The sequence below is a fragment of the Neolamprologus brichardi genome, chromosome 22 (genome assembly GCF_056152115.1).
Source record: "Neolamprologus brichardi isolate AB-2024 chromosome 22, ASM5615211v1, whole genome shotgun sequence".
Lineage (NCBI taxonomy): Eukaryota > Metazoa > Chordata > Actinopteri > Cichliformes > Cichlidae > Neolamprologus > Neolamprologus brichardi.
In genome coordinates, this window is record NC_142124.1 from 5,028,988 (window position 1) to 5,042,596 (window position 13,609).

Genomic DNA, 13,609 nt, shown 5'->3' on the forward strand with positions numbered 1-13,609 from the left:
ATCTCCAACAAACCAGCTGAAATGAAGCTCCAAACCATCACAGAGCTTCCACCATGTTGTACAGATGCCCATAGCCACAACCCTCCTGTGACCTCCCATGTACTCCTGCAAATATTGATAACAAATTGTAGCCAAACCTTCAAAATTGGATTCAGCACTACTTTAGACCAGTTGCCTGTAATGTGCATTCAAGTTATTGTGTAATTTGGCATACCGCAGCCTTTTTTTTCCTCCTTTGCTAAGAATGGCTTCCTGACAGCCATCTTTCCACTGAGACCATTTCTTTAGTGAACAGTAGATATAACTGAAGAGTCGGATGCATCTCTCAGGTCTTTGCTGGATGTTTGCTGTCATTTTGGAAGGATTCAAGTAAAGAAATGGGAACAAATTGTGTGTTTTTGCAACAGCGTGCAAGTTACAAAGTGTCTAAAGACACGATTTAAAATGGGATCTTTGCTAATTTGTGACGTGTGAACTATTTCTTGAGTTTGGTGCCTTTTTATGCTTGAATGGCTCATAGATCAGTGCAGTGGTTCCCAAACTTTTTTTGCTAGGCCCTCCTTTGTTTTACAAGAAAAATGTAAAACACACACACGCACATCCTCCAACCACACACACCCATATTTTGCTCCATTGCGGTTTATTTTACACCTCAAACATTTTGCAAACAATTAAGCAAATACAAGTAATCTGCAATAAATTACAGGTAGTAATAAAATAAACTACTAACTCTTTTACGCCACGTCCGCACCTACGCGGGTATTTTTGAACACGCAGCTGTTTCGTCCACACGTAAACGGCGTTTGGAATAAACGAAAACTGATATTTTTCTAAAAAAAAACAACCCTTTTTTGCGTTTACGTGTGGACGAGGAATACAGAGTTCGTCACATAACGTCAAAGGTATGTGCCTTTTTTCACGTCACGCTGTGCGCCACGTTATTGTTTACATGAGATGAACTGCAGAATGGCAGCTAGAGACAAAATACTGTTAATCTGACTATCTGCAGGTTTTACACGCTTATACACACGCAGTTACTGTCCCTCCATTTAGAAAGTCAGAGGCATCACGGTGTAATTATTTTACATGTAGTTGTTTTTTTTCCTGTGTAATAATGTTCAACATTACTATCAATACATTTTTCAAAAAATGCCTCTCTGTGCAAAATGGGTTTAAAAACATAAACAGCTGTGGGATCCTGTTTGTCCGTGATTTGAACCGGGGGACAAATCGTGGCAGGATCAGCCTGATGTTATTTGTATCCCACTGTAACTTTACTGTATAAAGAGCAAACATCTCCAAAATGTCAGGAGTAGTTAGTCATTACAACAAGTGTTTGTGAACTAAAAATCAAGAATGTGGGATACTGTTTGTCCGTGATTTAAACAGCCCAGCGCTGCTCCCGACACAGGGAAAACCAATCCTGCTGAGGAGACCTACCTCAGCACTTGTGCAGGTGAAACCAAAGGGAAAATATGCTTCACCATATTTTCTAATCTTTGGCTTAGAATGAAGTTGGTTTGGAAACATATTCAGCTATGCTTCATCTCCTGATTTGCGTTTGTGTGGGCGCCCTGTGCTAGCAGTGTCCAAGCTTTGTTGTTTTTTTTTTCCTCTTCTTACTGCGACCCCCTGCAATGGCGCTGCCCCCTCCCTAGGGGGCGGGCCCCACACTTTGGGAAGGTCTGGATCAGTGTAACATTAAACAACAAACATTTTCGTCCAGTTCCATCTGAGCAAACTGACCTGTCTCTATTGATCCTGACATTTTAAGCACACACCTGTTAAGTTTTATCTTATTTAATGCATTATTTTGTCATTGTTGCTTTAAGGCCAGACTTGTAGTGTGTGTTATTTTAGAACATTTGCAACAAGCAGTCCAGCTCTCAAGAGGTCTCGACCATTAATAACAACCATTGCAAATGACCTCAAAATATTCCTCTATCGTTTAAACTACGTTAAATTAAAAATTCAGTTTGAATTTAGTGAACAGATGATGAACAGTGTAGATTCAACAATATGTCTTTCACATACAGTTGCAGTCATAAATCAGATAAGCATGTTTGCACAGTGCTTTGGATTAACCATGATTGTGATAGAGCAGGCTGTGAGTTATAGGCTCTACAACTAACTGTGACTTAGATCTTAGAGTCAGATGAATTCCAGACGACCAGTCTCATGATGTGATCCGTGCTCAACAGCTTCCAACAAAATGCTTTCACATACAGTGAAAATGCTATTTATTTTTTCAATATTTCATTTTTACTGGTTGACATGATCACCTCACTTTATATTTATATCCCAGAGAGCAACTCAACAAAACACTTGTTACAAAAAAGGAACACCTCAATCTGAAAGCATAGCTTTAATCTGCTGCCATGAAGTATCCAGATGTTGGAAACTGTCAGCCGCATTAAGATTTCATTTTGACCCTGACAAGCCTCGACCAATCAGGATTAACAAACCCAGGTTTCAGTGTACACAAAAGAATTCTAACTAACATATCTACAGCTTCAAAGTTGAAAAAAATGCATTTCAAATATTTTCCTGGAGTTTCATTAAAGATAAAAATCCATGTTGGATTAAAACGACTCATATAAATGTAGTGTTGTCTTCAGTTGATAAGACATATCAAACTTCTAAAACTGCGTTTTTGTGTCAGGCATGTTTCGATGAATGCTCAATCACCCAGGTAAGAAAATCCCAAATAAGTTGATTCTGTTCATGTGGACGTAGCGCTTTCTGTGGGAGAAACATTTTGTCACTCATCCAAGTGACGTCTTCAGTCTCAGCTGACTGCAGGTTTCACCAACCTTTTAGTGAGATGATGATTTTGTTATAAGACAATAACAAAATCAGCTTACTATCACCTCAAGAATATTTCAAGGATAAAAGATCTGATGTCTCAACAGGACCTGGAAAAACTAGTCCATACATTCATCTTTAGTAGGCTCGATTACTGTAACAGCATCTTTACAGGTCTACCTAAAAAAACCAGTCAGACAACTACAGCTCATTCAGAACTCTGCTGCTCGAGTCCTCACTAAGACCAAAAAAGTGGACCACATCAGTCCAGCTCTGAGGTCTTTACACTGGCTGCCTGTCCGTCAGAGGATAGACTTTAAAGTTCTGATGCTGGTCTATAAAGCTCTGAATGGTTTAGGACCAAAGTACATCAGTGACCTCCTGACCCAGTATGAACCTTCCAGATCCCTCAGGTCATCTGGATCCAGTCTTTTATCAGTTCCCAGAGTCAGAACCAGACACGGAGAAGCTGCATTCAGCTTTTATGCTCCTTATATCTGGAACAAACTCCCAGAAAGCCTCAGATCAGCTGAAACACTCAGTTTATTTAAATCCAGGTTGAAGACTCACCTGTTCTCAGCTGCATTTGAATAAAGCACCAAATCCACACTTTTAAGCTTAAATTTCAAAACTTACATTTTAACTACTGATTTTATCCACTGTTCTGATTTTATCTGTTTTGATTTTATATACCGTTTTGTTTGTTTGTCTGTTAATTAGTTAGTTTGTTTGCTTGTTTTAATCAATTTTAAATCATGCTTTTTATTTGTTTTTGTTCCCAATGTCTCTGTAAAGCACTTTGAATCACCTTGCTGTTGAATTGTGCTATACAAATAAACTTGCCTTGCAACAGCACATTTGCATAATGACTGAAACTAGCCCACTGGTGAACAATGGGCTGTGAGGTCAGTTTCATCATTAGATTAGTGAAAAAATAAAATAAAATTACAAGCAAATCCCAAATGATGTGGAGCATAAAATAGACCTATAATAAACCCATATGTAATAATATACATTTAGATGTACATGAAAAAAAAACTGGGAAAAGATTTTTATGTTTTGAGCCCGGATCAATATTAAATTTTTTGGATCCCATTGATCCCTAATAACAATTTCTCTTCATTAATGAACTAATTCGCCAAATTCTTCCACTGGAGGGCGCTAGAGTCTGCAAGTCTATTTTTTCTTTTTTTAGATAACATCTTTCTAGCAAAACATTTCAGTCTAATTTGATTTCTTTAGCTCTTAATGACTTTATTTGTAAACCCTGAGCTCAGCACGTTGTCACTTTCAGCCTCATTACATCAAATGAGTCAGAGTCAGGAAAACAATACATTCATACATTTAAGGTTATTGAATCTACTGTACAGTATTGTATTTTACATCTTATGTTATCAGAATTGAAAAAAGAAAAAAAATTCACATCATCGTTAATACTTTCACATTTAACTTAAACAACTTTTGTATGAAACATATCAATGAATAAAGTTTTTTTAATGAAACATCAAAAAATCCATGTACATCATTTCAGTGCAAAAGGAAAAATCAAACACTAAGCCAAAAAATAAAGATAAATATTTCTCTCTTATATAACAAAAATTCAAGGCACATTTACTCGAACTTCTGTCTCTTATACCTGCTCTATAAAATATCTGCAGGCACTGATGCATCAGACAGTTCCCTCTGAAAAGAAAACTAATCTCTGAGGTATTATAATTAACAACATATGCACTCTCTCTTTTTAATTCTTCAGTTAATTTTTGAGGTAGAGCAAAAAAAACAACAAAAAACCCCCAAAAAACAAGAACTTCAGTGTGAAACACTGTCATAGTTCAGAGGAGTAAAAAACTACTCTCAACTGTAATAGCTGCACAAGGAAAAACAAACAAAAACAAGAAAAAAACATAAATAAAGCAGTTCAATGAAAATAAATAAATAAATACATCAGAATACGCTCTGTAATTTGGCATTTAATCTTCCCACATCCTATTATATATTCTGACTTTAAGAAAAATGAGAACAAAGTGCAGAAAGCTCCCACCAGCTGGTCCTGCTGCCCGCCTCGCTCCGCTCTCAGTTTCTGAACCTGTAGGAGATGGGCAGCAGCTTGTGAGTCTTCTTCATGGTCTGGACTTTGGCGTGCGTCTCGTCATCCATCGTCTTGTAGCACCTCCGGGCGTAATCCAACAGCTTCTCCTTCGACGCCTCAAACTCTCCGACTTCTGACACCTGCAGGAAACGTTGGACTGTTCACGGATTCTAAAATATTTCCAGTTTTATAATATGCAAACAGAAGCTCTATGAGGTTATTCCTATCAAGTTTTCTTATTTTTAGAGAATCCTACATGCAAAGAATTATTTCAACACTAGAAACTTTAATGGAAACATCCCTTTGAGTCTAAGCGCTTTACTTGGAAAGTGTGATAAAATTAGAGTGAATCATTGGAGTTCCTTAAAATGTAGACTTTAAAAATTCACAGATACAATACAGATCAATATAGATCGCAAATTATTATTATTTTTCTTCAAATGACTTAGTTGAAAGAACAGCTCAATAAAACAGGAAATCAGAGGAGTCCTCACCTTCTCTGGAGCCACCAGCAGCAGCTCGGCGATGGGGGAGGTGGAGGCCATGGTGTTTCGGTCGACTCCGTGGATCTGGAAGGCTCTGGACATGCTCCTCACCCGCTGGTAGGTGGACAGGATCTTCTTGTAACGGATCAAAACCCCGTCTGGGTCTTTAACTGATGGAAGGAACATAAAATGCTGAGTGAAGGAAGTGTGTCATAGACAGGAGGCTGAGGCTGCAGCACAGTGTTGTTGTAGCGTTTTTGTTTCCTGCTGATTCAGAATGATGAGTTTCTAATAACGACTTCTTAGCTGGGGTTAGAAATGCAAGTCGAGCCCATATTATGTATATTTGACAACAGGGGGGAGTTTGGATAAGAATGTTTTTGGGATTAAAAACAAAGTTCTGGATTTTAACACGACTTTTGTTTTTTAAACTTTTCACATCAGAACCAAAACAGGATTCTCGTGGATTATAGTTATATTACATCATGTCTTCTGTCACATGACTCTCACCTCTCTGTCGTTCCCTCCCGTGTGTGATCCTGAAGACCCTCCTCATCTTCATCCTTGGCTCTCCACTGACCCGCCCTTTGCCCTTCTTCCTAATCCCCTTCTCTACTGAAGAGTCCACATCCTCCACCTCTTCCTCCTCCTCTTCTTCTTCCTCCACATACTCGTCCTCGGTGTAATATTTGTCTTCTTCCACGTGAAACTCCTGCTTGGTTACAGCTACAAAACCCCCAACAAAACAAAAACATGACAAAAAGACTTCTCTACTTTAAAGTTAAGCATTTAGAACATATTCATTTACATACGTGTGTCAGCATCTTCCTCACCAGCGTTGCGGCGGCTCCGAGATCCTGATCCCTGGATGCGTTTGAGGGTCATCCCGGACCTGGTGGTCATGGGGGACGGAGGGGAAGGAGAGATGGCAGGCTGGACCTTCACACCACGCTGGGCGTCCCCGCTCCACTCTGTAATTGGGAAAACACAAAATCAAATGCTTTTTTATTTCTGAAAACTAAAAATGGGGTGAGACTCAACGAGCCTGACCCTCAGGACTCCTCATGCTGACGATGAAGCGGTCCAGCTGGCAGCGCAGGAAGTTGCGTTCCTCCTCGAGCTCCTCGATGCGCTTCTGCAGCCAGGCGTTCTTCTCCAGAGTGACGTAGAGGTGAGCGCGCAGGTTAGAGATCAGCATGAAGGTGCTGTACTGAGAGTGAGGAGGCTCCTGCACCACTGGCTCTGCAGGAGGAGGAAGACGAGGGAAAAGACGGGAAAGAATGAACATAAAAATTTTGAGATTTTATATATATATATATATATATATATATATATATATATATATATATATATATATATATATATATACACATACATATATATATATACACATATATATATATATACACATACACATATATATATATATACACATATATATATATATACACATATATATATATATATATATATATATATATAAGTTAACCGTTTATGAATACATATTATACCAGGAAGCCAAAAAATTCTGACCAACCTACCAGAGATTAAAACAAGGTGTCAAAAAATAAATGTTTTGTCGAAATGTTTTTGGACAGTGACATGTTTGTAGTTTTGCTTCTATAAACCAGCACCATGGGTTTAAAATCAAACAATCGGGATGTGATTGAAGCTGTTCTTTCTAGTTTTTAGTCAAAGAATTTAACAAAAGCATCAACTGTTTGGGAATTACAAACATTTTCAGTGACATACCATCCATCATCTGCTGGCCTTGGTTCAGGTGATAGGGAGGAGGTCGTTCTATATTCTCCTCCAGGGGAAAGGAGACCTCGTAGGCATTTAGATATAAACCTCCTCCTCCTCCTGCTGCTGATGAAGATGATGCTGCAGCTGCTAATGATGACTGGGGCATGTAGTGCTCTGACATAAAAAAAAAGAAAAGAGGAAAAAATCTCAAAAATAGTAACTAATAAACCTGAAGTCTGTGAAAAATGTTTCCATCTTGCCTTTAATAAATGTTATCAGTATGAACATTTTAATATGTTAGGTGATATTCCACACAACAAGTGTGTGTTTCTCTGTCTACCATCTATTGCTTCATACACAAACACTAAGTTCACACTGGAGGCCTTAGTGCTTATTTGATTAATTTAGCTGTCTGACACAGACACTCAAATTCACACCTATGGCCAATTTAGAATCACCAATTAACCAAACACCATTGACTACAATTATTGTTCTTATTGGGCCACATTAGTAATAATTCTCTGGTTTCAACGCTCATCCCCAAAGGTTGTGACTTATTTAGGAAATGCTCTTAATTAAAAAGTTATTTTTTATAGAGATTAATAAATTCAGTTGTTCAAAATACCGAGTCAAAGCATAATACAAAAATAAGTAGCAGTGACAGAATTTTGGTATAATTGATAAACTCATACCTTTTCCCTTTAGCTTTACTAGCTTAACGTCCTACCCAAATTCAAAGACATGATATTTATAAAATATATATATATATAATAATATGAAACAAAACAACGAAGCGAAAGTTTACGTTTTAAAAAGAGGCTCTTGTGGTTGACAAATGCAGATTAATTACTGCTTATCAGTCGCTTGTTAAGGTTAATAAACCAACAACTCACCGAGGTTACTCGCATAGCCTGGTAGCCCGCTTACGCTTTAGAAAAACGGAGTGAAAGCCCAAAGAGTGAAATGAAAAGAAGAAAGCAGAGCATCAATAAAACAGTCATTACAGAAAACTAGCAAAGAAACAAGGACCGTGTATTTAAAAGTAAAAGTGATGCCAGGACACAAAAGGGCAGCCAGCACTGCTTCTCGGGAATGTTTGTGATCAGGTTTTAGCTGCGTTAAAGCTAAAGGCGAGTCCACTTTTCATTCTTTTAACATGTGCAGGGAAGAAAAAGAAAGAGTGCGTTTGGAGAAGGTGTAAAAGTTTAAATGTCTGACTCCTGGCGCTCGTACGCCTGCTGTGGGCAAGTGGATGGGCCGCATGTTGTTACCTGGTGGGCTTGCATCCTCTCTGCTGGTGGAAGGATTCATGGCTGAGAGGTCTGCCGGGCAGCAGCTACAGAGCGGTGTTTGGATAAACCTGTTATTATTTGTCTCCAGTAGTTCTGTGCGCAGTTATACTTCAGTAATATGACCTGAAACCAGCCACACCTGCGGCCTTACAGCCCGCCTCGCACACTCCCGGTGGCAATTACCTGATTATACTGGCGGGAACAGGTGTACCGCGCGCAGATTTAGTTGTTTCACACATGCGCAGAGGGGCGGTGTTTGTTTTTTTTTTGTTGTTTTTTTTACCCCCTAAAAGATTTCCATTCAAATTAAAAGAAATATCTAAAAAGTGTTAAAAGGGACCCTTATTATTCTTTATTAATCAATAAAAACACTCACATTAAATAAATACAGGGAAACTATAACAATAAAAAGTGCGTTTTAAAAATAAATTTCTTTGCGTTTATGAAGCTGTAAAATGCCAGGAAGCAAAGGAAAAGAAAAAGAAGAAGAGGGTGAAATCCGGACCGGAAACGTGTCACCAGAAGGGCGTGGTGGCTGCAGGTGAGTGAGAGCGCAGATCAAGCCGGAAGTGAAGAACACGGTGGAGAGAACAAACCCGTTTACGGAGGCGTTGTTTTTTTATAACTTAACGGACAACAGCAGCACGTGAGTCAAAGTTTATGTGTGAAAGAAAGTCTTTAAATTAACTTTGGTTCATAATCCGGCGAACTTAACCACTAAAATAAGCTGGTAGGTCCTCTCCAAAGTAAAGAAAAAACCGTGAAAATTAATGAACGACATCAAATACAGATTTTACGGATTTAGCGTTGAACACAGAAGACGAACGTCATTTTTATGGATCAATTTGTAAAATTTCCTTTGGAAATGTCTTTGAAGCCAAAAACCATACACCAGGTAAATCTTTAAAAATTATTCGTAAGCGCAAATCCAGGCATGATTTACTGTTTTGTTTGCCGGAGTCCACCTGTATGAGTTCACACAGAGGTTCTGTCTGATATCCGGATGCTTTTCTGGCTTTTGTTTGGGAAAGTAACCTCTTTAAATGTGCAACTCTTAATTTATTAATTAGAGCTTATATTTTAATAGGTCTGATGTATTATTTATTTATTAGCAAGATTTTTGCTCATAGGACTGTAACTTAAAAAACAACAACAGCACTATTACTTTTTTTAGCTTTACAAAACCGTGGTTCATGAGTCATTGGAGAACAGGAGAACATTGTTATGTTCTCCAGGCAGAAACAGCTGGGTCTAGTTGACCACTTGCAAAAAGATTGAATCCTCCTGTCAAACACAGTGAAGCCGTACTCCTTTGTGTACAGTGTACTCTTGGCTTCAGTTAGTTCAAAATGCAGCTGTGCGTCTGCGTTACTGACTGTGAAGCACTATTGTTAACTTTGTTGTTTTTAATATGTGCTATATCAATAAATTTTGGTTTGATTTGATATGTTTGGTATAGTCTTATAAGGCTCTCACACAGGCAGCTTTCACATAAATCAACCCTTTTATGATGAGCAGGCAATTCAAATTTGGGATAAGAAGCTGATAGCATTACACTGTTTCCATAGTCTTAAGAAATTAAACATGTAAAGTTTTGTATTTTATTACATTTCCTGATCTTAGATGACTTTACAGATGCTCACACAATCAGTGACTAACACAGTAACCTCGTGGTTCCTCTTAAGGCTTTTGGTTCAGTAACACATGGAGCATCTATGGAAGCTGCAGGTTGTCATCGGAGACGTGGATCTTCTTACCTCCAGAACTTAAACTAACAGGGATCATCTTAAAACTAAACTGAGACAGTTTTTAAAGCAGACTCAGTCACGAATCATGTACGACCTGCTGCTTCTGGTTCTGTGGTACATTGTTATACTGCAGCTAGTGTCGTCTTTCAGTTTCAAGTCCCTACTGTCCCTAGCTTTCTAATGAAGGAAAATAGTTTTGTTTTGTTTTTTAGGAAATCATCTTTGGAAGGCTATCTTAAAATATAATTATCTAGTTAACCACTTGAGCTAGAGCCTTCATATTATCTGGTACTCTATGATTACGAACGCTCAGGAGTGGTGTTCAGTTTAACACAGAATCACTGATGCTCAAAATCCCTAAAATATTTGAACGTGTCATCTTTGTCAGCAGGTTTTGGAGGCCAGTTTTGCAGGTAGGAGACCGATATTGTATTTACAGCTTCTCATAGACCAGGATCATAAATTTCTTTCAGAGACCAAATCAGGAAAGCAGTCCCTCTTTCTTTTGACATTTCAGATTCTAGGCCTCTGTCCCATGTATTTAGCTTTAATCTAAACTCTGATCAGAATGTAAATGTCTGAATTCTGGGAATTTACAACATTTAATTTAAACATTTAACATGTTTAATTTTGTCAGTGTTAACGTGAATCATTCTTCCACTAGTACACGTGGAAGCATCAGTGATCCTGTAGCGGGTTTAGTTCACCTGTGGTTCTGTCAGATTGTAACAGTCTTTCCTCTCCTCCTCCCTCCCAGCTCCATAATGGGCGAATATACTGGGTTGTCCCACTGTAAACTGGCTCTGGCGTTTGCCGTGTTAATGGATGTAGTGGGTGGAGCCGCTCTGCTGGTGGGGGTCTTCGCCAATCTGAAGATCCAAGACAGGGACCTTGGAGACGTGTTGGTCTACTCTGGTATGCTTGTGTGGCTTAATCAAAAACAGAAGTGGGTTGACATTAAACAGAAGTGACGCGTGAATTAATATATACTCACAGTCATAGCAGCATATACATTAATTCACAAGCAGAGGAAGGAATTTTGCACATCTCTGTGAACTTTAAAGCATCAAAATTAGCTCTCTGCAAAAGTTATTATAACTTTAGGTACTCAGTGAATAGCTGTCTGCATATTTGTAGCTGTACACCAACACACACACACCTCCTCTGCACCCGCTAGCTAAAAAGCTAGTACTCTGACAATAGTGCCAAACAGGGAGCTGATACTGGAGGCAGACAATTTCACGAGAGGTGGGAGAGAGACAGCCATGTCTCCATTTACCTTCAGGGAACAGACAAAATGTGATTCTCTGAGCCAAATCTCAAAGTGATGGAGCTTCCAAAGCAGATTTCTCACGGCAGTGAAAATAGTCGAGTCAGCTGTTTTCAGAAGAACTGCAAAGTTTATTTGCAGATTCTTTCCTGGCTGGAAGCTGGGCTGCAATATCCACTCATCCATTCATGCATCCGTCGAAATGTGCCAGCAAACTGCATATATGACACCAATGATGTAATTACCATTTCCTGGTGCTTTGTGATTTTGTCCAGCTGGTCTTAACCATGCAAACTAGGGGTGGGGGAAAAAATGGATACTGTGTAGCATGGTGATATTTTGTTTGCTAATAATGTATCGATACAGGGACAGCAGAAATCGATATTTTGTTACAAAAAAGGTTTTTGTGCTCTGACTTCAGAGCATGTTGATCCTTTTTCTGAGCAAGAATCCTGACATTCCTTCACTGTCCAAATGTGACAGTTTACTTATTTTAATTTAAGACATGTTTTATTTTAATTAAGTTTAAAACTTTTTTATTTAATGTAAAATTATATTTTGTTTTAATTTACTTTCAAATTCTTCAGTTGCTGAAGGGGCTGCATAGTTTTCATAAACTGCATAGTTCAGAATAGCTATAATTGTACCAGATGGTTGATTCAGTTAAGTTGGACTAGACTGTAATACAAACCGTTCAGTTTGTCAACAATAAAACTGAAATGAGAGAAAGACTGAGTGTGAGACTTTGATATTAGATAAAATGAATATTGATCAAGTTTACCTTTATGTACAGAATCTGAATATCGCAAAATATTTTAAAAAATTGCAATAATATCGTATCGTGTGTTAAGTATTGTGATAATATCGTATCATGGGATGTATGGTGAGTCCCACCTCTAATGCAAACTATGTAAATATCAGTTATGTGGTATATCAGACAATATCAAAGGCTAAACTGCAACAAAGTCAAACAAATGCCAGACTCTACAAATATGAAACAGCATTTGAACTTTTACCGTGCAGAAGTACAGAGCACAAGAAAGGAGTAGAGTGACCTTTATGATAGAACTGCAACAAAATAGATGAGGAGATAAAATGTTACACAAAAACATGAGAAAACTTGTGGGTGGAAATCAACTATTACAGAAAAAGGCTAAAAACGACACGTGCTCTACATCTTTTTTTTTAATTATTTTTATTAAGGAGATAATCTTAGCTTCTTTCTCAAAACTAGATCATTAAATGGGCCGGGGTTGTAATTTTTCTGTTTAGATGAATTTCTATGACCTAGTAATAAATTGATGAATCTGTGTCCTCCGCTCAGGAGCCCTGTTTTTACTCGTGTCTCTGGCCGGATGGGTGTTGTGGTACAGCGGAAACATCGAGGGCCTGTCACTTGCAGATGACAAGAAGCAGGGACACATCAGCTACGCCGTCGACCGCATCGCCCGAACCCTCAGCCGCAAGATACGCACGCACAGATACCAAAGCTGAGCAGGAAGTCCCTTTCATTTTAAAAGCCTTTGGATGGTGTTCAGTGTTAATGAAAAAACAGATGCTGAATCAAACTGTTTGTGTGTGAAAGTGTTACAGACCTCTCCAAAGGATTTCAGAGTGTTACAAAGCTGAACCGTTTGCCTTATTCTTCAGTATTCTTCTTTTTTATATATATGTCATCTGACTGTTGTTTAACAGAGCAGTGGTTTCTCATTGGATTTCAATTAAAAAAAGCTCTTTATATAATTATGAAAATGTGTTTTTTGTTTTATTTTATTATTTTAGTTATTTTTATTTTAGTTTGAAACTAAAAATGCAACAAAAGTAAATGTCATGTTAATATTAATACAGCAATCTGTCAATAGAGACACAACAGTAGGCAACAGCAGGACAGGTACTGCGTGCATTATGTCATTAAATGGCCTATTAATGCCATTTTATATATGTTACAATATAACAGCTGTTAGAATTCACTATTGTATTTATTCATGGCTTTACATATATGTATTATGTAGCGAACAGTACAAGACTAATATGCATATAAACCTCTCTGCATATGTTAGAACTGTTTGTAATTAACATTATTTTTCAGTTGGACAACATAATGAAGAGGAAATAAAGTTGTAATGAGGTTACAGACAGGAAAGTAGTAAAACAAAGAACAACAGCATTCTGAC

General features: G+C 38.1%; 2 protein-coding genes across 4 annotated transcripts; one reads left to right on the top strand and one right to left on the bottom strand.

The window, feature by feature from the left end:
* Positions 1–4,629: 4,629 nt before the first annotated feature.
* On the bottom strand, positions 4,630–8,545 carry LOC102789049 (coiled-coil domain-containing protein 106-like). 2 transcript variants are annotated; one of them, XM_087835170.1, is made up of 7 exons: positions 8,397–8,545; positions 7,132–7,299; positions 6,430–6,621; positions 6,213–6,350; positions 5,890–6,105; positions 5,389–5,549; positions 4,630–5,034 (listed from the first exon to the last, which is right to left on the bottom strand). In XM_087835170.1, exons 1-7 carry the CDS (start codon positions 8,434–8,436, stop codon positions 4,879–4,881), a joined length of 1,071 nt encoding a protein of 356 aa, XP_087691296.1. In that variant the 5' UTR covers positions 8,437–8,545; the 3' UTR covers positions 4,630–4,878. The 2 variants fall into 2 exon arrangements, with proteins under 2 accessions (XP_087691296.1, XP_087691295.1); XM_087835169.1 differs by having other exon boundaries at positions 6,192–6,350.
* A 406-nt stretch (positions 8,546–8,951) lies between these two features.
* On the top strand, positions 8,952–13,187 carry LOC148096620 (transmembrane protein 238-like). Of its 2 annotated transcripts, none has more exons than XM_087835098.1 (3): positions 8,952–9,063; positions 10,923–11,080; positions 12,760–13,187. In XM_087835098.1, exons 2-3 carry the CDS (start codon positions 10,930–10,932, stop codon positions 12,927–12,929), a joined length of 321 nt encoding a protein of 106 aa, XP_087691224.1. In that variant the 5' UTR covers positions 8,952–9,063; positions 10,923–10,929; the 3' UTR covers positions 12,930–13,187. The 2 variants fall into 2 exon arrangements, with proteins under 2 accessions (XP_087691224.1, XP_087691225.1); XM_087835099.1 differs by lacking the exon at positions 8,952–9,063 and adding an exon at positions 9,140–9,312.
* The last annotated feature ends 422 nt before the right edge of the window (positions 13,188–13,609 follow it).